Below are 22,788 nucleotides of genomic sequence, written 5' to 3'. Positions count from 1 at the left end.
TTCGACAAAATTGCATGTACTTGGCGATTCACATCCTCCGCATTGTAAACTGAATTTTGCACCACCCTGTATATGAAAAAAAAATCTCTATGAGGAACTCTTACATAACACCAAATTTCAATGAAAACAATACATCAGAAGCTACTCATATGATATAAGATCTCCCTCCAACAAACTGCATTCAAATAAACCCAAATGAATTATATATTTCAAATTAGAGAAGCACAATTACCTTGAATGTAGTCCTTGTTGGGATCTATTTGTTCCAACACAGGTATGGAATAGGCACCAGTTTTTCCTGTACCATTCTTTGCACGAGCCAAAATGTCCTTCCCTGACAAGGCTACCGGAATACTTGCTTCTTGAATTGGCGAAGGCTTCTCCCATCCTTTCTCAAATATTCCCATGAGAAGCTCACGTTTCAAACAGAACTCTTCAAATTCATTTCCTTTTGTGTCCGTTACGTCCTAAAGAAGAATAACTTACAATGAGTTTATGTACGGACTGAAAAATTTCAAGATGTTTTCAACAGCAGGGCATTTTCGATTAAAAATCCCATCTGCAACTCACCAATACACATGTGATTTAAAAGATACAAAAGGCCAAGAAATTATGCACAGAGAATTCAAGCCCAGAACTACACTAAAGAATTTAAACAATTGGGAATAATTTAGTGTGCACAGAACATAACTAAACCTCACACAAGGAGCACCAGCTCTCTCAGTAAGAGCCACGGGCACATGCTTTCACAGAAACTTTTCCTCTTCCTCTCAAATCGAATGTATCCCATGTGACCCACAAAGTTTATTAAGTTTGACAACTTGGCATATGTGAAAATTTCCAGACCTCTGAGCAACAGGCTGGCCAATTTTGGAAAAATGGCACATTTCAACATGCAAGCAGAACAAAAAATAATCATAACTTTTGTTCAGTCAGTGGCATAATTATATTGTTACACTCATATTGTAGCTAAAAAAACACTTCTCATAAAATAATACATGTCAACGTACCAACATTTTAACTACAAGGCCATGCAATGTGTTAGTCCTTGGAATTTTAATTTTATATATTGTGCATTGTTATGCCACCTCTTTTCCATGTCAATTTCATTTTGGGATAGTAATGACCTAAGTAACCACTTAAAGCATAAGTTACCAGCCATTTTTTTATTTAAATTTTAGTCAGTTAATGTTACCTTTCTATGTTTAATTTCATTCTGGGGCAATAAGAACCAGCATAAAATAATAAATACACATGGCCTATAACACAATTGTCTGAAATGATGAAGTCATGAATCAGACATGTCATTACCTGTTATTGGGTAGTCATGATGAATAAGGTGTATAAAGGTAACAATACCATTTTCCCCAAAATATTGCAGGGGGGAAATGCATCCCATATATGTGACAAGTCTTGAGGTTTGAAAATTAGTTATGTGGTCATGAGCTCTTGCTTGTGCACATAGCATTTGTAATTAAAGTTAACACATTGAATCCCAGGGTATTTCAATTGGCAATAACACAGAAACCTGGGCATTTTATGTGATTTTCAACAATGTGAAAATTTATTTTTTGGTCTTACTATACATGTGTCATAAATCAAAATAAAGGCAATTTCTTTGCCTACACGATAAAAAAGAAACAATTAGAATCTGTGTATTCTTGCATGTGCTAGAGATGTTCAACATAGTCCTTGTTTTTCATATAATGAAAAAGTCCGTACTTCTAATACTAAACAGTGGCAACTATTGGGTTCCAAAACTAGGGGGAGCAAGAGCAATTTACTTTTCTTACACAAGGTATAGCATAGAACGGGGACAAAGTGGGAAAAAGTTGGGGGCTGCCCCCCTCACCCCCTAACCCTTAGTATGAAACACAGGCTGTGTGCAAGTAAATAACTCATCACAAGTAAATAAATAAGTGTTTCATTTCTTTCGATATTTCAAGTAAACACATTGGTCAAGTGCATGGGGCACCCATAGGAGTTTTCTTGGGGGGTCTCTAAAGATAGCACGAGCATGGGATTCAATGTGTTAATTACATATCAATAAAACCTACTTAACTCCATCCACTACTTTACTTAATGATAGAAAGTAATAAGTACATACACTAGTCTTTATCCTTTTGTCCTTTGGTGGAATCTTCAAGTTTGCCTTCCAACCATGGTCTTCTAACTTCTCCATATCTCTGGAAGAGATATCAATAACCATGTAATTTCACTCTAGTGCACTTGAGAATCTGAACATTAAACAGTTTTACGAGGGGCGTATCATAAAGAATTACACTTTATTGTTTTAATGCAAAATGAAATGGCGTAATTCCACGCACTGCGCAGGATGGGCACATAGGTACCTTGTCTACTGCCAGGTGGCAGCACCGTGTGACAGTGCGTAGTCTGTGGCCTGTGCAGCCGTCGAAGCACGTCATGAGTGCTGTTGCGGACAACATGGAACAAGATGAACGAGTTGGTTTTTGTGGAAGAGGAAACAACGGCACGTATCCATAGACTGTTAGTGGCTGTGTGTGGCGAGTATGCAGTGTCACTGAAAACTGTGTATAATTGGGTAACTGGCTGGATAAACGGTCAAATGTCGACTGAGAAGGGAAAGAGTCCAGGGCGACATGAGAGTGTGAAAACAGACGCAAACATCGCACGTGTGGAAAATGTCATACTGGAGAACAGGCATGTGACGTTTACGGAACTGGAGAGGATTACGGGATTAAGCAGACGAATCATAACTGAATATTTGGTTGTCATATCAGATAGTATGACAAAGCATTAGTTCACTTACTCCAGAAAGCACTTATTACATTTTTGAAGGATAAATTTGGTTCTGACAACTTGGTCAAGATATTTTACTTTTCTGATGGAGCAGCAGCACACTACAAAAATCGCAAAAACTTCATCAGTGTTGCCTACCATGAGGATGATTTTTCTATGTTGTGTGACCGCTTTGCTAAAGTTAATTCCATTCCAGGAATCAGTAGTACTTCCTTTTACAAAAGATGTCATACATATGAAATGTTATTCTGCATGTGATGAATTTATAGATCATCGTTCCATAATATGTTAAAATGCCTTAGAATTTACAGATATTACTGTATATTTTACTTGTGTATATAATAACTGGTGGCTAGTGTGTGTTTATATAAAGTGTCTGAAGACACCAGTGATTTACGAATTAACTTTCTTCAACCTCACGGACCATCAGGATCATTTTTGTCCCCATTTGGTTCAAATGGACATTTGTTGGGTCCCAACGTGCAATAGTGGATCCTTCCACTGCTACAAGAAGAATGTACACTTTAACAACAGACGAAAGCCAGCTTGCCATGCAAAGACTGAATGAATGATTGAATACTGAAGAACAACCTGTGAACTATGGTGCATGTAAGTTATTTCTCAGGAAACAAAAATTCTTGTCCATTTTTCACTACTGTAGATAATCATATTCTTCTTAAAAGTAAATAACAACAGTGTTGCAAACTCCCACTAGAAATGACCAGCTGAAAAAACACTAAATTGTTTTTCTTAATTATCCCATAATCATACAAACTTCAAATTTGGTTATGTTATAGTGTAACCTTGTGTTAACAATATATTTCAGTTCCAAGGAAATCGCACATACGCATCTTCAAAGTTCAAGGTACAAAGGTCAAAGTGGATGACCTTCAAAATATTTTATTCTAAATATAGTGATGTTGGAAAGCTTATTTCATGTCCTTTCAAAGGAGACTACAACCAGCTCTCTACGTGAATTAGGGTAAGAGCAATTATCCATTAGTCTCTAGCGCAGACTAAAAATAGACAATTTTTTGTATTTTCGAGCCCCCAAAACTCCATAACTATGCCACAGGAAACTACAATTTCTCAGGATTTCATATCTTCATGAAGACTACCAAATAGTGGAGTTTCAGAAAATTCTGAGATTGTCGGGTTGTCAACTTAGTTGATTTGGCATGGAATGACCCAGTTGCATCCAATTATTTCTTTGTGAATCAAATGACCCACTCTAGAAAAGTGACAACAGTAACCACATTGGAAATTTTAAATTTAGGAAAAATATGAAGTCTTATTTTCATGCTTTAGTAATGCATAAGTGTCAACTTAAACAGAAGCACCTAAATAGCAATGCTTTTTATTTTCCTACCAATATGTACAAATTTAAGTAATTACACAGTTCCTCATCTTCAATGGAGAAGTTCATAATGGCATCAATACATACAGTTGATAACAAATACAACAAACTGGTATAAAAAAGAAAACTTACGCTTTGTTCTGATTGTTCAAGCTATTCAATCCTGCCATTACTGACGTGTGGTTTGTGTTTATACGGTTCTCCGTCGACATCATTTTGAATGAGTGGTCTGATGGCCAAAATGGCCTACACTTTTGTGCAAGAATTCTCTGTCTTTGTTCCTTTTGTTTTAGTTGAAACAATGTTGTAATCACTGGGTTCAAAGCATTACACATTCAGCAAACAGCTTCTTCTGAAAGGGAGGAAAAAATAAAATTGGTTTCGTAATTATACACAATGCAAACATTTACATTACAATTGTAAGGTTATCACCAGGACATTGGCTTATACCATGAAGCATAGGAAGTGTACATCATTTACATGAAGATAGGTAGGTTAGGTTTCTGTACAAAAAATTTCTAATCTTTCATTTCATCTTGGCAATGATAGAATAACAGCCAGATGTCTGGTGCACCTGGTACTACTGCCTTCTGACACTACCAATGCTGCCAGTACTCCTTGTAATATCAAATACAGCGTGGCTACAGACAAGCAGAATATAAACTTTAGGTTAAAAGATTAAAAATCGGCAACTTACGTGTGTGAGTATGAGATTTTTAAGAGGATGGGAAAAATGAATATGGACACTCCGTATAGCGTCAAAAACTCTCTTATGGTCAAAGAAACAATTGAGAAACTCACCATAGGAGAACGGGACGTAATCTGTAGTTTCGACGTTATTAATCTGTACCCCAGTGTCCCCCGGGACAAAGCTGGGGATTGTTTGTATAGATGGTTGATTGACCAAAACGTTGAAATCTTGGTCGCCTGGGAGTACGTCCGGTGGTTTTTTCTCATTACGGGGTACAATTACTTCTACGTTAACGATAAAATCTTCCGACAAAAAGAAGGGTTGGCCATGGGCAATCCCATCTCTGGTCTTGTGGCCAACATCTTCATGCACTACGTCGAAAAAGGCACTATGGAGCATGCAGGGGGGAGGGGGGAGGTAAAATATTACGGGAGATATGTAGATGACATCCTCATCATTGGGGATGAAATCAAACTTGACAGCATTTTCGACCAATTGGGGAAGCAGGACCCCAGGATTGGGTTTACTAGGGAAGATATGGCCAACGGAAAGATCCACTTTCTCGACTTGTGCCTTACTAAAACCGGACAACGGATCGTTACCGGGGTCTTCCATAAACCGTTAGCTGGAGAGCTGTACCTCCATAAGAGATCCCAACATTCGAATAGGACTAAATTAAATGTTTTTCTTAACTTTTTCATTCGCGCCGAAAGACTGTGCAATGACGAGAAAGAGAAAGGGAAAGAAGGGGAATGGATAAGGAGGGTGGGGGTAAAGAATGGGTACACTATCCGCGACCTGGAAAAAGTAGCTAGGAAAGCCAAAAGGATTGTTAGGCAAGAAACATCGCAAAATGACAAAGAGGATAAAAAAACTGAGATAGGAAACGGTGAAAAAAACACATATTTTGTCGGGATCCCGTATTTTAAGGGGGTCTCAGAGAAAATTGAAAGGTCCGTGAGGGGTTACGGAATAAAATGTGGGGTAAGAGCGCCCCGGAGTATTGAAAAGCACTTTACATCCTATAAGAAAGGGAGGGGGGATAGGCGCAACAACCCTGAAGAGCGGAAGGGAGTGTACAGGATAGTGTGTGAATGCGGAAAGGAATATGTGGGACAAACCGGGAGAAGTATGCAAGTTAGGTGGGGAGAGCATGATAAGGACGTAAAGGAGGGCATACCCAAAACTGGATTATCTGAACATATATTGGTTAACCGACATAAGATTGCTAAAAGGGAAGTTATTAGGGAGGTCAACAATAAATTGGACAGAAACGTATATGAAGCTGCCTATATATGCGCGAAAAATTGGAATAAACTTAATAGGGACGATGGGAATTTAGAAGACGGCTGGGTTAATTTCTTTAAAAAATGGGATAAAGCCGCAGTGTTTAGGGACGAGATGGGCTTCCATGTTACTCCTGAGGTTAGGAAAGCCGCCGAGGTAGAGGTCGACTTCTCCTTGGATTGGTGACTCCCGAGCCCCAGTTTGGAAGGATTGAGGAGGGGAAGTTCTCTTTCCCCAGGTACGGGCTGACACCGTGCATTCGCCTACCCTGAGCATTGGTCGGCAGTACGCCGACTTCAGCCTTGGATGTTCTTTTGTTTTTATAGTATTGCGCGGTTTTAGATGTGTAATTTATATTCTTTTTTAGAAAGTGTCCTTCAAGCAACTTTTTAACCTAAATCCTTAACCTTCACTTTCACGACGAGGCACCATGTCAGGTGTCTGAATAACATCGTTTCAACCTGAAGAAGGAGGTAGTGTAACCTCCGAAACGTAGTACGAAAAATCTCATACTCACACACGTAAGTTGCCGATTTTTAATCTTTTAACCTAAAGTTTATATTTAATTGTGAGTAATCCGCACATTACCAGTATGAGACAAGCAGAAATGAGATTCCTGAGTTTTTCAGGTTTTCCAGGACAAATTTTATATTTTTCCCTGACAATTATAAACTAAATCCATGTTTTTGCAAATGGACAGATCCAGGTATGGATTGCGTTAAGTACCAATATTATCTTCAGATAAATTCGCTTAATTTCTATAGGATTTGAATTCAAACTGCAAAAAATAAATTTAGAAAAATAATTATAATTCACAAGCTAGGGAGGGGTTACTATAGGGATTTTTCCATATGTATGCAGCCAGTTTCCAATAAAATATTAAATTATTTTTAAAGTTGCAACAAAATGAGATTCAAGTGAAGCACAATTGATGAAAAAAAATATAATTTATCAATCTACTTAGCCTTTTCATTATTATGTGTTGATATTTCCACTGAGGTTTGGAACTCTCTGCTTGCAAGAACCACGAGTGCAGACTCATTTTTTGATGTCTTTCTTTTCTCTGCTAAGCAAATAACTTAACCCTTGCACAGAGAGATTTAGACTGCAAATTTGCCGCTTATTCGATGCACATATGGCAACACAGTGTCTGCTTGGCACCAAAAGCAAAACCTCTAAAATCCCTTAAACCTGATTCTTGGGAATGAATATTTTGAAAGTAATACAATGGAATTGTACAAAACAGTCATATTTCCTTACTTATCAATGGAACTTCTCCTTCAGTACAAACATTTACAGTATATCCAAGTCTAATGACAACACCCAGTAATAAGATTATTGCTGGCAAAAAGTGTACATACATCCTCAAAATTTAAGGCAATAAATTTATAGATGGGAATCTACTGCATTGTACAGGTGTCTGATTTAGCTAATCAAATATTAAAACTAGAACATGCTGTTGATGATAGCTTCTGAAAGTTTATATACAAGGAGGGTCAGAAACCAAGCTCCAATGATGTATGTTCGCGACACTAGTGGTCAAAGCACAACATGCACATGCAGGCAGGAAGAAGTGGCATGTGGCTGTAATCTGGTCCAGTCGCAGCCCAGTAGCTTTAGGTTAGTGCTCTGATAAAGATGTCAGCTCCCATAAACTCTCCCGCAGACTGCAAGGTATGTACAATAATCACATTTTTGCATGCTCAGAAGCGGACATCATAATAGAGCAACCAGCAATAATGTGAGGAGTACAGACCAGATGTCATGTATGGTCATACGATTGTGCCGACAATTCATGGCCACGACTCCATACAGCTGAGTGCATGAGAGCTCTCTTGCATTACTTCAAGTGAGATATATTGGACCACTTCCAATCTTGCAAGTAGACTCATCTTTTTCATTCAACTGAAGAGGTTCCTGGAGGACAACATTTTGATAGTTGCACTGTGTACAGATGGATAGCCTTGGTGGAAGACACACATGCCATAGGCATACAAAATTTGGTGTCATGCTATGACAAGTGCGAGAATAATGGTGATGAATGTGTCAAAAATTAAGTTAGGAGTCACTGTAACTAATACAATAAATGTCAATTACTACTGATGTTCTAGTTTTATATATGGCTAATAGGCAGGACCTTCATTTTTCGATTTTTTTTTCCAAATCTTGTTGTTAGATTTCACAGTATATTTAGTTGTTCAAGAACATTATGAAAAAAATCGTGAAAAATTCAACAATTCACATTATTTTTCTCTATTTCGGATAGATGAAAATTGTCCGGATATTACTGCACAGTCATAAACACTAGTTTGCATTAATTAACATTTGTCAGTGTTCCAGAGTTTGCGAAAAACCAAGGTCGCTACTAATATGAACTTACCTTCCTATAAATCAGTAGAAGAAAAGTGAAAATTTAGCAGGGCTGGCAGAGAAACGTCTGTTACTGAAGACAGTGATTGAATGATTCAACTAATTACTGTATTACAAAATTTACGTATTATTATTTCACAACATTGGACATTAACTTCACTCAGTGACATTAACAATCATCTCATGAGTTTCAGGACAAAGGGGGGGTAATTAAAATGAGAGTAGCAGAAAACTCAGGTTGGGAGCATGGACTAGTCAATTTTTTATAACATTTACAAATATCTATTTGACTGTAGTGATATTATTCAATATATATATATATATATATACACACACACACACACACACACACACACACACACACACACACAGATTTCTTGGACCAAGTAACAGTTTAATGCTATTGTAAACGTATGTTAACCTGTGCAAAACCAGTATTACCCCTGGGGGATGAAAGAAAATCTTCGTACACTTTGCTACATTAAATAAGGTTAAGTGACTGAGAAGAGTAATAAAATTCTAGTGGCATTTTTGCAGTGGTGCAGCAATATAAGGTGGTTGGATGTTGCATCCAACAAACTTAAAAAAAAAAAAATACTGGGACATCCCAGAAACATCAAATTAATAAGAGCACAATGTATGCAATTTTTGTGTGATGTCGCAGATGACAAATTTATTTATTTATTTAACAGAAGATTCCAAATACAGCATTAACCATGTTACACTGGAACGTGCCAACAGAAAACAACATTAAAAACAATAAATTAATATTACATATGATAAAGTGACTCATATTTTTACTCAACAGCCTTCTAATTTGCCTGATTTGCAAAAATGTAGCTTGTGTATGAGATTTTTGGCATGTTGCAGTCTGAAGACATACAACAAAAAGTAATTCCACTGGAGTGGATTGTTGTTGCATGGTGTAGTGAGCCATCTGTTCCCTTAGTACTCCCATACAGACAAGAAAAAATATTATTCAATGCATTTTCCACGTAATATTTAGAGGCTTATAAATTTCTCTCCCCCCCCCCTTCTCCCATCACTGATTTCTGGCACCCTGGTTGTGTTGCACATAAAAGGAGCCTAAAAGTTGACAGACTTAGCAACAAGATTTCCTGTTCCCATCCCGCATCATAACTACATCTTTCAAAGCAAATGCCTGGCACATTTATTCCATCACACACACACACACACACACACACACAAAAGAACAAAATAAAAGTCGATCAAGACAAAATTACTTTTTTGACCTCTCACATTTTCAGGTTTTCCAGGTCTGTTGCCGCACTGCAAATAACATTGTTTTTTTTATTAATATGCCAAAATTAACTTCATAAAACATGTGGAATCCATTAAAATGCGTAAATATTTATAGTTCTTTTTATACTTTGTTACACATTGAAAAATTATTGCAAGTGGCTCCATAGCTGTCGTTTATTCATATTTATTTTATATGGTACAAAAACTTTTACACTTTAGTATCTTCTCCCCATACTGAATACTCATTCAAAGGATCATTTCAGTGTTTAAAAATATCAACAAAGTTAATACCCAGTACAAGGTACACTACTTGTTTTTTTGTACAAAGTTGCAACCAAGACTGAATGTATGTGTGACTTTTCAGACACTCACATACCATGTAAATGGACAAATTATCTAGGATAAGGCAACATAAATCCATATACAGTGTTTCCCCATAAAGGGGTTTACACTTTTTGAATGTTAATAAAGTATTACAGATAACCTGATGGAACTCTTTGTATCTGGATCCGTCATGATTAGTGCTTGTTGCCATTCATTTGTTTTTCTTTAATTTTAGTTCAGTTGCCAGTAGTGACAAGATGGCTGGGAACCTTTCCGTTGAGCAATGGAAGTGGATTTTAGTGTTTTTTTTTGGAAATGTGAGAACATGAAAAGTGCAGAGACGATGGCAGGCAGAATTTGACGTATGGACTTCGAGGGGGATCTTGTCCAAGTTTGTACCACTACTTCCATCCCTCTTTCGTCCGATACGGATTTCTTCCTGCCACACCGTCCCAGATCACACACAGTTCCTTCCCTCTCAAACTGTCGCGTAATTTCGTAATTGTTACACGTGACGGTGGCACAGTATCAAATTCTGCCTGCCATCATCTCTGCACTTCTTTCATGTTCTCACATTTCCAAAAACACTTAAAATCCACTTCCGTTGCTCAACGGAAAGGTTCCCAGCCATCTTGTCAATTACTTGTCACTACTGGCAACTGAACTGAAATTAAAGAAAAATAAATGAATGGCAACAAGCACTAATCATGACAGATCCAGATACAAAAAGTTCCATCAGGTTATCTGTAATACTTTCTCTGTTATTAACATTCAAATAGTGTAAACCCCTTTGTGGTATAATGAAAATAATTTCTTACTAACTGCATTCCTAAATAAGAAGAAACACTGTATAGTTTTCACACTTTTGCAATGTCTGCTGCTTGAATATAAATAAAACTGCCGAGTAGTGAAATTCAACTTGCAACACCGTTGATATCTCTAAATATCTTCATCTGAGCAACAAATCTCAAAAATTCAGTTCATAGAGCTGAGCAAATTGACAAATATGGCCCACTGCATCTTAAATACATTTCATGATTACTTCCCTGATGTGTTCATAAATATTAAACTTTGGTCCCATAGCTCAAGAGCAGTGAACCCCCAGTAATGTTTGGCATTCATCTCAGGAATGATCTAAAATCCATGTAACTTTTTGCAATATTTTGCTAAATATGGTTAAGTACTGTATTTGTGGACATAATGTATTCTCTTGCCGAGAATGAGAAACACGTTGAGTCTGCTACTCTTGTGCAGTTTCACAGATGAACCACCACAGGACAACTCCTGTAACAGTGAAAGCAGCAAGCGGAAGTTCCAGTCGACCATGATAAAATACAAGGTCCTTCTTTCCCTCTGGGTGCCCGACAGCAGCATGCATGGTGGCTACCCTGATGCCAACTCCCGTCAAATTGCGTGCAATATCTCCACTATGGAAACCACTAGCTTCGAAATGACTTCCAAGTTCTCAGAATTATACTTACAATTACATTCAAAATAAGCATGTTAATTGTCACTGGGGATGTTGGAAATGTTGTCCTCGTGTATCCACACCTTTCTGGCATATTTTTCAGGAAATTTTGCAGAGCTTTGGTAACAAGACATATTAAAAGGAAATTTCCTAACAGCTTGCAGTGCAAGAGTGGCAATTGAAACACACTGCTTTGCGCATAACTTGTGAATTTCTTAATCCCATTCCATTTCAGTAACTTCGAGATTTCAGTTCAGTCGTATTTTTAAAGTGGTTATGCATTACAAGTGTTCTTGTGATTTTCTATGTAAAGTGTTAAGTATTATTTCAGTTTTGCTATAGTTTTAATAATTGCACATACAGCCTCCCCAATGGTGCAGTGGAGCATTGTAATCAAGGGGTCCCAGATTCGATTCCTGGTGAAGGCACATAGTGTCCAGTCCAGATTAGCCTTACTGTGCATAAAGAGGACTTAAAACACCAAATCAATCTAATCCAAAATAATTGCACATACGTACAGATTACAAAGTTTTTATGTACGATTCGTATGTGATTACAAATTCTTGCAGGGACGTTCATAGACGATTTCCAATAGAATTCCCAGGTGATAGCATGGCGAGCTATCAAATTTTTAAAACTGAAACTACAAGGTCACAGTTTTCCAGGAACTGCTACCACGCATTTCTGTAACTGGAATTTTGGGAATGTTGACGATAGGGTAATTGATCCATGTTTAATATTCTTCTGACAAAGCATGGTTCCATTTAAGGGGCCATGTTGCATCAGAATAACAGGTATTGGAGCTAAGATATACCTGATTTTATACACGAACTCCTTTGCATGACCAGAAAATCTGTGTGTGCAGTAAATGCAGAGGTATAGAGCTCATATTTTATGAAAATACCATACATGCACAGAGATACAGTGACGACATACTCATCATTCTTCGAACTGATATTTAATGCCAGGCAGGTGTTTTTTCAACAAGACACTGCCACCTCACACACAGCTCTGAAGAGTCGTTGGATTTAATTCAGGAAATTTTTGAAGACCAGGTTATTAGCAAAAAATTGTGCCCCCTGATCTCACAGTATGAGATTTTTATCTATGGGAGAGATTGAAAAATAAAGTCTATGCAACAACCCCGCACCCCACCATTAGAAGAACCGAAGGAGAATATCAGGAGAGAAAGTGAAGCAATTTCAGAAGCTCAACTGTTGCGTGGAAATGAAAAGTTCCTGAAAAGATGGCAAAAATGTGTGGATGCAGGACAATTTTCAGCATATCTTGTGACAAGGTACGTGCTTATTTTGATTGTAACTGACACTAACGATTGTAACTGAATTTGTTACAGGAATGAATTTGCAATAATTTTCATAACATGGTAGGTCATTATAGTAAAAATTGGCATCTCTGAGTCCCATCTGCCACCTTTCAATATAATTTCTCATTTATTAAGGGCAGTGCCTTCCCGTCCCTATGCTTTCGATGCCAGTATTGCCATGAAGCCAGAAGTATACTCAGCACAAAGAAACTATTGTAGTTTAGTGAAACAAAAATAGGGGACAGTGCCAGTGGCGAAACTTAAATGAGCCTGTGGGGTTCAAACACACACAATAAAGTCTCTTGAGAGTAAGAAAAGTTTTCATCATTATAGACAAATAATTCTCGCAAGTTTAATTGCTAACAGTTTTCAATATGTTACATAATTTTTATGATACTTTTCAGTGTCCTATATTATTTGCACCATCATTATTAGAAATATAAGGGAGGTTAAATAAGGGCTTATAAACAGGATGAGGACTGATAGGCACTACAACTCACAAAATAAGTAGGAAAATAAGAAGAAAATACAAAATAGGCACTACTTGTCCTGCACACCCTGCTACGATGCCAGGGGTTCCAGGTTGACCTGGGCATAGATGTTTGTGCATGTTCATTCAGCAATTTCATATCACTCACATCCATCTTCGCAAATTAACCAAAAGTGGCACAAAAAGCAAAGTAAAATAAATGAAATCAAATCAAACTAAACGTGCTGAACATTTTTCATCATTTTCATAGATTAGGCACTGAAAAAGCTGTTATCTTTGAAAGAAGCACTTGCGACTAAAACAATCACAAAAGAACACTATATCTGTGAAACTAATACCTACCACTCAGGCACATAGTGGTTCGGATCCCACTTTTAATTGTAGGTTCAGTCCCGATTAGCCTTACTGTGCATAAACTATTCCTTTATTAAACTTAAAACACCAACTCAATCAATGAATTCCACTGAAATATGTCACGAGACTTTTTAAACAAACGCCTACATTATCTTGCCAAGGAACAAGAAAAGGCATTTTATGGCAAATCGTTAGCCTATTATTGCATAAAATTTCAAACAAATCTCTGGGATCAGCCTACAAATTTCCTAAAACCATGCCAAAAACTAGTGGATGCACAAGGACAACATTTCCAACATCCCTCATGACAATTAGGATGCTTATTTTGATTGTATTTGTAACTGTAATTCTGCGAACTTTATGTCATTTCGAAGCTGGCGGTTTCCATAGCTGAGATATCACACTCGATTTGACGGGATTTGGCATCCGGGCAGCCGCTAAGCGTGCAGCCGTTAGGCACCCAGAGGGGAAAGAATGTAGACATACTCATGAAGATTGCATCCAAAAAGGGACATGTGGAGTTGCACTCTTGCAAAAGCTCCAGCAGAACACACATTATTTGCTGCTTTCAACCTTTCAGTGTTGCCCTGTTATCAAGTTTGAAGCTAATACATGACATTCAATCTCATCTTTGTATCACTTTTATGACAGGTTCCTTCAAATAATTGTAAGATCATATTACTGATGATTGTATAGCAATGAAAAGATTAGAATAAGATGCAATGAAATAAATTAAAGAGGATACATTAACAAAATAAAAAAATTCTTGCATAAATTCATAAGTTTTCCCTTAGAGGTGAACAATTCTCAGGTTAAACTACAGCAAAAGAACTATGTGACCTTCGACAAAAAATAAGGCTAGTAACTGTCTTGTGTTTGATAGTTCTTGATTGAAGTCCTTGCATAGTTTTTGGAAACTATTAAAGTGCTTTGAATGAGTAAGGATGCAGTGTTGCTGTTGGTGTTCGTAGTTTCGCTGAAATATGCCACCTTGCCTATTGTCTAATATAACAATATTCCAAACTTTTTGTGAGAAGTGTATATAAGATCTGACTCAAATTACAAGTTAGTGAAACACTGGAAACTTGTTCCATGTACTGTGCTGAAACTTTACATTTATATCTATGATCTAGTGATTGTTGCAAAAACTAATCTGAATGTCAATTTTGGCTAAGACCTAACTTCTCAAACTTCAAGTACTGCAGTCTAAACTACAATTAACATTGGATACTCTCACACTGGTGCTAAGCAGCACTAAAATGGCCTGTATAGAGGCATGAAGAACTGCCAAATATGCATAATTTACAAATACTGGCTAATTACACTTCCAAGGAAAGCAAACTGGGCAGTGTACAAGACCATGCATCCCCTTGATCACAAGATTCATGTCCTTATATATTTCTACCTGGGTAATCTCAGATTTTTTCTGGTAAACCTGAGCAAAACTTTCAGCTTGAGGGGTAACAAAATTTGCGGTAACTCTTCTGAATAATGATATTTTGAAAGTTTCAGGGTGTGCTTTAGAATACTGGAAATAATTGTGGGATCAGGGCATAGACTTTTTAAAAAATGAATTCACCTGGCTATGGTCTCATGAAGGTTGAGAACCACTGCAATAGGAAGTTGAACAAGAAAAATACTGCAAACTTGTATTTTCATTGATTTCAAGCACTTTGGGGTAAAAAGCACAACCAAAAAAGCATTTTGTTCAACTACTTCCAACTCTATGTACGGACATTATGTAAATATTGTTCTGTATGGTAAGGCTCTTCCATTATGACCAGAATCACTGTGCAATGACAATTCAACATGCTCACACATTAGTAAAATTAGTCAAGGTGGAAATCTTGACATTTTGTTTGGCTGGTATGAACTTAATCTCTCGCTGTGATAATTGAACAGGAAAGGCGAATATGTAAACCAGTACTGCCACTTCCACCCTGCCTCCCCCATTTCCAGACTATTAAACTTTGGCTGCCAGACTGTCAAAATGCAGCATATGGCATCAATTAACATGCCATTTCTTGAAAACTATACACTATATTTCAGTTGTCTTTTTTGTTAATTAGTTTTGCCTAAAGGTATTATATACTTGAATTACAAAACAATACACCCATTGTTACTATTATTAACAAGTTATTAGTTCAAGTTAGCACTTTTTTGTACTTTGCAGCAAGTTTAAAAAGCCCATGCTCCGGAGTTTTTCAAAAGAAAGGCACACGTGAGGTTAAAGTTGGCAGTAACCTGTCCTTCACAGGTTTCATAACCTTTTTTCATGCAAGAAATATGGGCCCATAGATGAAAATTCTTTCAAAGTGGAGTGCCCTGTTGGATTGGTGGGATCATAAAGCAAAATTATCAGGGTACCACAAAATTTTCTAGTGCATATAAATCTGACATTTACTCAGAGCATATACTTCCAACATGACCACTACACTGAACAGATCTCTATGCATTAGTGTGTGTGCATATACAGGGTGTCCCAAAAGGTACTTCATAACTTCAATGTCATAACGAGACTTTTAATTCACTTAGAGAAACAAAGTAAGTTTTATGTGATGCACCAACTCAAAACGTTTTGTTCTGTTCGGTAATGAATAAGTTCCTTGTCTTTCCAGGTGGCTGGAGCAACAATGTGAGAAATTGATCTGCACAGGAAAAGGCGCAGTGCGTGGCTTGGTTTATTGAAACGAAGTCAGACACCAAAGTCCAGAGAAATTTCAGAACGTGATACAGGAAACCACCATCTTCTCAGGCATCCATAAGAAAATGGTACAGCAACTTAATGCAGACAGGCAGTGTGGATTTGAAGCACCATGTAGGCAGGCCAAGAACAAGTTAAGAAGATACGGAAAGAATTCAACAGGCTTTCCCGAGTTCACCGCAAACGTCTATTGTGCATGAAGTTGCTGTACCATTTTCTTATGGATGGCCGAGAGGGTGGTGGCTTCCCGTATCACATTCTGAAATTTCTCTGTACTTCCGTGTCTGACTTTGTTTCAATAAACCAAGCCTCACACTGCATCTTTTCCAATGCTGACTCCCATTTTTCACATTGTTGCTCCAGCCACTGGAAAGACAAAGAAGTTATTCATTACCTAACAGAACAAAACTTTTTGAGTTGGTGCATCACATAAAACTTAACTTTGTTTCTCTAAGTGAATTACAAGTCTCGTTATATGACATTGAAGTTGTAAAGTACCTTTTGGGACACCCTGTATAAGAAACCTAGTACAGTAATTAGCCCTAAGTGGTACGTTGGGAAAAATGTTTTCCCAGCAACACATGTTGCCAATTAAAGTGACATTTCTTGAAAACTGGCCTCCCCGATGGCGCAGTGGTAGCGTCGTCGCCTTGTAATCAAGGGGTCCCGGGTTCGATACCCGGTGGAGGCACAAGTGGTTCGGATCCCACTTTAAACTGTAGGTCCAGTCCCGATTAGCCTTACTGTGCATAAAGTGGACTTAAAACACCAACTCAACTCAATTTCTTGAAAACTATACATATGAGTTGTTTTTTTTGTTCAATTTTGAGGCTCTCTTTTACAGACTCCAAAATGCATGTAAATTAAAAGGTGATCTGCAAAAGTTCCCAACAATTCCATCTGAATAGCAACACAGTATTATTAACAAGCAGTTTGAAACCATCCTTTGTTCCCTGAGAGTATTATGGGATAGATCTTATAAATCAGCTACAACTCCTCAACCACTGCTTTTTCCTGATATATTTCACTCTTACATGTAATGAGAACAAAAGACTAAATGTGTGACTTGGGAGTCCAGTGGGGAATTAAGCAATTTTTAAAATTCTGAAATTATGACTTCAAAATTGTGTAATTTCCATTTTTTTACCCCAAAATTGCAGATAGACTAACTTCTTCACAGAATGGTCTTATGTCCTGCTTCCCTCCAAATTTGATCAATCTACTATCATGATGCTAGCAGATAATTTTGGAAATTGTTTCCGTAAGCTCACTGCCACTTATACATTGTTATTTTTTTCTACCCACGAAGTATCAGGCAATTTTCAACAAAGCTTTGCATGGTTGTAGAAATATACCACTGCTACATATATTATTTTCATTCACTTTTGTCTATTGTGTGGTGGGCACAGGTAAGGTAAGGTTCCCTGCGCATATAGCACCATGCCATGAAGGTGTGCCATTCATTTTCCCATTATACTTGGAGGTACAATATATAATTTCACCTTCTCTAAAAGTCATCTTTAAAACAGATTTCATCACTACGACAATTAGTTCCAGAGCTTTTATTTTTCCTCGTGACAAGTTTGAAAAGCGCCAGCTTCCCAGTCACAGAGGGTATAAATGCATGCAAGGCTCCATCCCCTAAAAGTTTTAAAAAAGTCCAACCAATTTGTCATGAATCAACCACCACTGAACAAAAAAAAAAAAGTTATCCAGTATCTCTCAAAATTCAATAAAAAGGCAAAATGTAGACACTTTACTACCATTTTCCACCTTGTGAATTGCAGGAATAAAACCAAATTTTAACCCTTCATTCATCAGTCTGTACATTCTAGCTGCATTACATTTGAAAATTATTAGACATCCTTAACCTCTTAGAGAACATGGCCTAACAGAAAAAAAGTCTTCAACATTTCTACATATAATCTCTTGAATGCATGCACTGTGGTGCTCTTCCATACAATGTGATGGACACACACTAACCTGCAACATGCCACAGGCTTGTGGGCTATCAATCCAAGGTATGTGGTCATCCCAACTTTCACATTTGAACTTTTCTTTCATACACAGGCTCTTTGACTAGGAGGAACTTAAAAACTACCTATATTCAAAATGTCAGATGCAGAAGTGACCAATATAGCAAGTTGACAAATTCTCATGAAACTGCAACTTCAACCTTGATTTCAGTCAAAGATCATTAATATGCAATCTTACCAGAATCACAACCCACTAACTTCCATTACAGTATACTTTGCCAGGCTCATAGTAATTTGTATTTTACATCCAAAATTTAGCTTTTGACATTGACAACTGGTCTCAAAAATTTCAGGAGAGAATTAATGAAAGTCTAATACAGCTAAACGCATCCTAGTGCTAAATACAATTAAAGCAGCTGAATTAATTTCCATTTCACCTTTGAAGTAAAATTAAGCATGCTTCAGACCATATCAAGGTAAATCATGCAGAACTTATCTTCATCCTACACAACAATACAGATAGAAAAGCAGCAAATTACATGGCAACAACTTGTCATTCATATGTAACTTTTGTAGATCACCTGTGTAACTCAGTACAAAGAAAATAAGACTAGTAACAGTGGAACAACCACCAATGGAACAACATTGCTAATAATATTCATGGACCACTTGTATGAAAAGAAAATAGATAAAAAAAATCCATGATTATAAAAAGATGATGGTTGTCAGACAGTTTGCACAAGTAAAACAACGGAAAGCTGATCTCTCAAAGTATTTATGGAAGAAAACTGCACACATGCTCAAATAGCAGAAGACAAATATTAGTTCATTCTTGAAACCTGTGTATCAGAGCTTTCACAAATTTGAAGTTACACTAATAGATAACTGAACTCATCATCGTACATGAAATTCTCTTGCAACATTTTACAGCGCATGGAAAGGCCTACGTTACATGTCTCCAGTGTTCAAACAATGTTTGCTAGATATATAGAAAAATTACGGTAACAGTATCCTATAGGCCGAACGGATTTCTTCATTTTTACAGAAAAAACTACGGTACAATTAAACAATACAGGGAATTTATCAAATTTGTTTGAAATTTGGGCCTTGTAATCACGAATCTGCACTTAAAATTTGGCACTTATTTGGGGGCAGGTGAATCCGGCTAATTTCTAACATGCCTTTAACAAGGACTCTATAGAGAAAGCCGGGGAGCTGGAGTGTAGGCGGGGCTGCAGTAGGTCAATTACCCTAGGGGCGGAGCCCGGAATCTCTGGAAATTTGGAAATAGAGGGTGTAGAAATAAGAACTTAATTTAGATTATTTTGCTATTTCCACGTGTGAGCGCCAAATTTTAACTGCAGATTTGTGATTAGGGGGCCAAAATAAGTGAGTATGCGAAATTTCAAACAAAATTGAAAAATTCCCGGTATTGGAAAATCGCTCCAAAACAACTTATCGAAATGAGTTTCTGTAGCATTTTGAAGATTCGTAGAGGTGTTTTCTTTCATCATTGAATCTGTTTGACCGGGAATTCATGTATTTTTGGAGAGAAATATCACTGACGCCCAATTACCACTGCTTCCATTTGCTTTCTCTAAATGAACCGGATGTTGCACACGATTCATAACAGTCTCTTGTCACTGCTTCCCAAGATGCCGTTGTTTCAAGAAAATGACGTCCCTTTTAACTATTTATGCCGAACAACCAAACCTAACTAACCTTACCATGAATGGTTGGGGGGGGGGGGTATGCAGGAATGATGTTTGGGGCTATTCATGATTGGTGTATGAGGTATTTTCCGGTTATAACCCCAAATTTTAACTATGCTTGCCTAACCTAACCTTACCGTGAATGGTTGTTGGGGCTACACGTGAATGGTGCGTGGGGTATTTTTTGGTTAGTAAGGTTGGAAACTCTGCATATCCACTACGCAAGTCAAGGTGCGCAGCCAAGTGCGAGACCATATGGTGTTACGGAAGTGAAAAAACAGAATATTAACTGTTAATGTCAGAAATTGAAAGTTATTTTCGTGAAAAAAGCAAAGTAACACCTAAAACAATGTTCCCCAATGCACAATAGGTAACTACCAATGTAAAAAGTGACTAAATGAACGAGTGAGACATGTTCGGCACATAGGTTTTGTAATTTTGGTACCTGTATCCTAAGTATAGAAATTTAATAAATTAAACATGCTGGTACAGTGGGTTGCAAAAATAGTTCATGAACAATTTGCCAAAAAATTACTTCGGTCACCCGTGTAAGTACGTAACATTCGTTATCAGGTGAAAGCATTAACACACTCCTACGGCAAGACTAGTTAATTACCACTTCAGCATACAGAACAAAGACAAACTGTACTGGAGCCTATTATTCAAAAGGGTGCAGTTTTGATTAAATTTAGAGCATGTTCATTAGACCCTTCACCAGGAATTTAGACCTTGATTTGAAAGTAATAACTACATAACTCCAAAGGGACACAGGCAAAGAGAAAACTGCCAAACTGTCACAAATATTCTTGAGAAACTTACATGGTCTGAGAAGGGAAATTTCGATCTTTATCCGAAAGTGAGGACGAAACATTGTGATTTTTACTTTAATATCAAACATAATTGTTGGAAATTCTATCAAAACACACAAAAAATGCAACTTGTTAACTCGTGCGAAAAAATATTTGTCACGCAATAACCTGTCGCTGATCTGGTGAATTTATTTTAAATTCAAATTAATACCACCAGTTATCCCGAAAAATACCACTGTACGACAATAAAACAAGTTACCTACACCACTCTTATCTAGTATTTTAACATACTCGACCTTGTCATGGTCATATTTAGCACAATGATCTACAGTTAACTTCTATGCAAAGCCAAAACTACAGTAAAGAAAGTATTTGAACTGCAACAATTCACTTCAGTCAGCGTTATTACTGCTCTATTCTTAGTCTAAAATCGAATCAGGGTGAATTTTAAAAACTCTGGACGTACTTTTTCTGAAAATTGCATTATGTTCGCAATACCGCTGCGACTATTTGCTCACTTTATACATTTCAGTCTTCGTAGTCAAAGTGGAACTCATACGTCACATATTAAGAAAACGCAATTCCTTTTCAAATAAACTATATTTGAAAAGCCAAAACGTGAGCAGAAGCTTGAAAGAAATGTCCAAATGTTCATCATGGGCGAATAACATTACGGATATACGCGGATGAAAATGGATTTAAACACAAAATTCAGCCGAGGAGTAAAGATGGCGTACATTAACCTACCTTCAGAAGAAACAGTTATACGCGAAATACCATGCAGCATACGCAGTGGTCGCTTCTCGGTTCCTTTATACTTGATAAATAGACCTCTTGCATATAATACTCGAAAAAAGCACGTTCTCTTCAAACAGGGAAATTACCAGTAACCAACGCAACTTTTAACTCTACTTGTACGACTGTAACAAAACCAGCAATCACTCAGTACCTGAGGATCTCTAGCGGAGAATGTAGGTTGAAGAATACCCAAAAACCGTCGTCTGCAAACAAATGCTAAGCGCAGTGCGCGAAGCTATTCCTAAGAAACTTCAATAAAAATATCGCTTGTTTTTCACGGCCTTTTATTAAGATAGTAGGAAGTAATTAATTAAACAAAAGAATCATAAAATAATTGTTATTATTATATTTAGAAGTTATAGTGCTACATGCTATATGACGTAGATTCATGTATTTTAAATGTTGATTTCTGTTATTTAGTGTCGCTTTATCTGCCACTTGTGGCTAATCGCGACGACGCGGATGAGTGATGATATGAAATTGATGAAGTTAGACTCACAAAGAACATCCATGCTCAGGACGAGATTCGTTTGCGCGGTGGGGGGAGGTGGGTTTTTTACAATATTAAGGACCTAGGAATGAATACACACACTTGAGTAAGCTTTGCAAAATTGTAATTATAATTAACTAGCTCTGAGAATAAAAACCATCAACATTTCATATCTAGACAAAATATTCATTATACTTAGATTACATAATTAAACAACATGATACTTTATGTGTAACTTTTGATTGTAAATTTTCACATTCTCTTTATAATACGTGTTCCTACCACAGTACTATGGACGTTCGCAGGAATTTTTCCAGGGAGGGGCAAGGAAGGTATTTTTTCCAGGGGGGGCAAACGAAGGCAAATTTTCACCAAAATAGTGTTGTGCCATAAAAAACATTGCTTTAATTTGAATTTATGGTGTTTATGCAATAATTAACACAGATTATTGTGGCTAAAATGAAATTATATGTGTGAAATACATATTTTTTGGTTGACTTTCATTTTCCAGGGGGGCCACGGCCCCCCTTCCGGATGCCCATGACTGTACTTCATGCTCATACACATACACACGGCCCCGGGTTCGATGC

At 37.2% G+C, this 22,788-nt stretch overlaps 1 protein-coding gene across 2 annotated transcripts in view; it reads right to left on the bottom strand.

Annotated features, from left to right (window-relative positions):
• Nucleotides 1–21,886, bottom strand: part of me31B (ATP-dependent RNA helicase me31b) — a 51,997-nt gene extending 30,111 nt beyond the window's left edge. Inside the window, exons 1-4 of one of the 2 annotated variants that reach the window (XM_083122426.1) lie at nt 21,658–21,886; nt 4,271–4,490; nt 2,108–2,186; nt 233–467 (exon numbers count right to left, since the gene is read on the bottom strand). In XM_083122426.1, coding sequence (XP_082978552.1) covers nt 233–467; nt 2,108–2,186; nt 4,271–4,473 — 517 coding nt within the window. In that variant the 5' untranslated portion in view covers nt 4,474–4,490; nt 21,658–21,886. The remainder of the gene's footprint in view (nt 1–232; nt 468–2,107; nt 2,187–4,270; nt 4,491–21,657) is intronic. The other variant, XM_083122427.1, reaches the window with a different exon arrangement.
• Between the last annotated feature and the right edge of the window lie 902 nt (nt 21,887–22,788).

This window comes from Lepisma saccharinum, chromosome 5 (assembly GCF_977018435.1).
Source record: "Lepisma saccharinum chromosome 5, izLepSacc3.1, whole genome shotgun sequence".
Classification (NCBI taxonomy): Eukaryota; Metazoa; Arthropoda; class Insecta; order Zygentoma; family Lepismatidae; genus Lepisma; species Lepisma saccharinum.
This window is presented reverse-complemented; position numbering and strand designations above follow the sequence as displayed.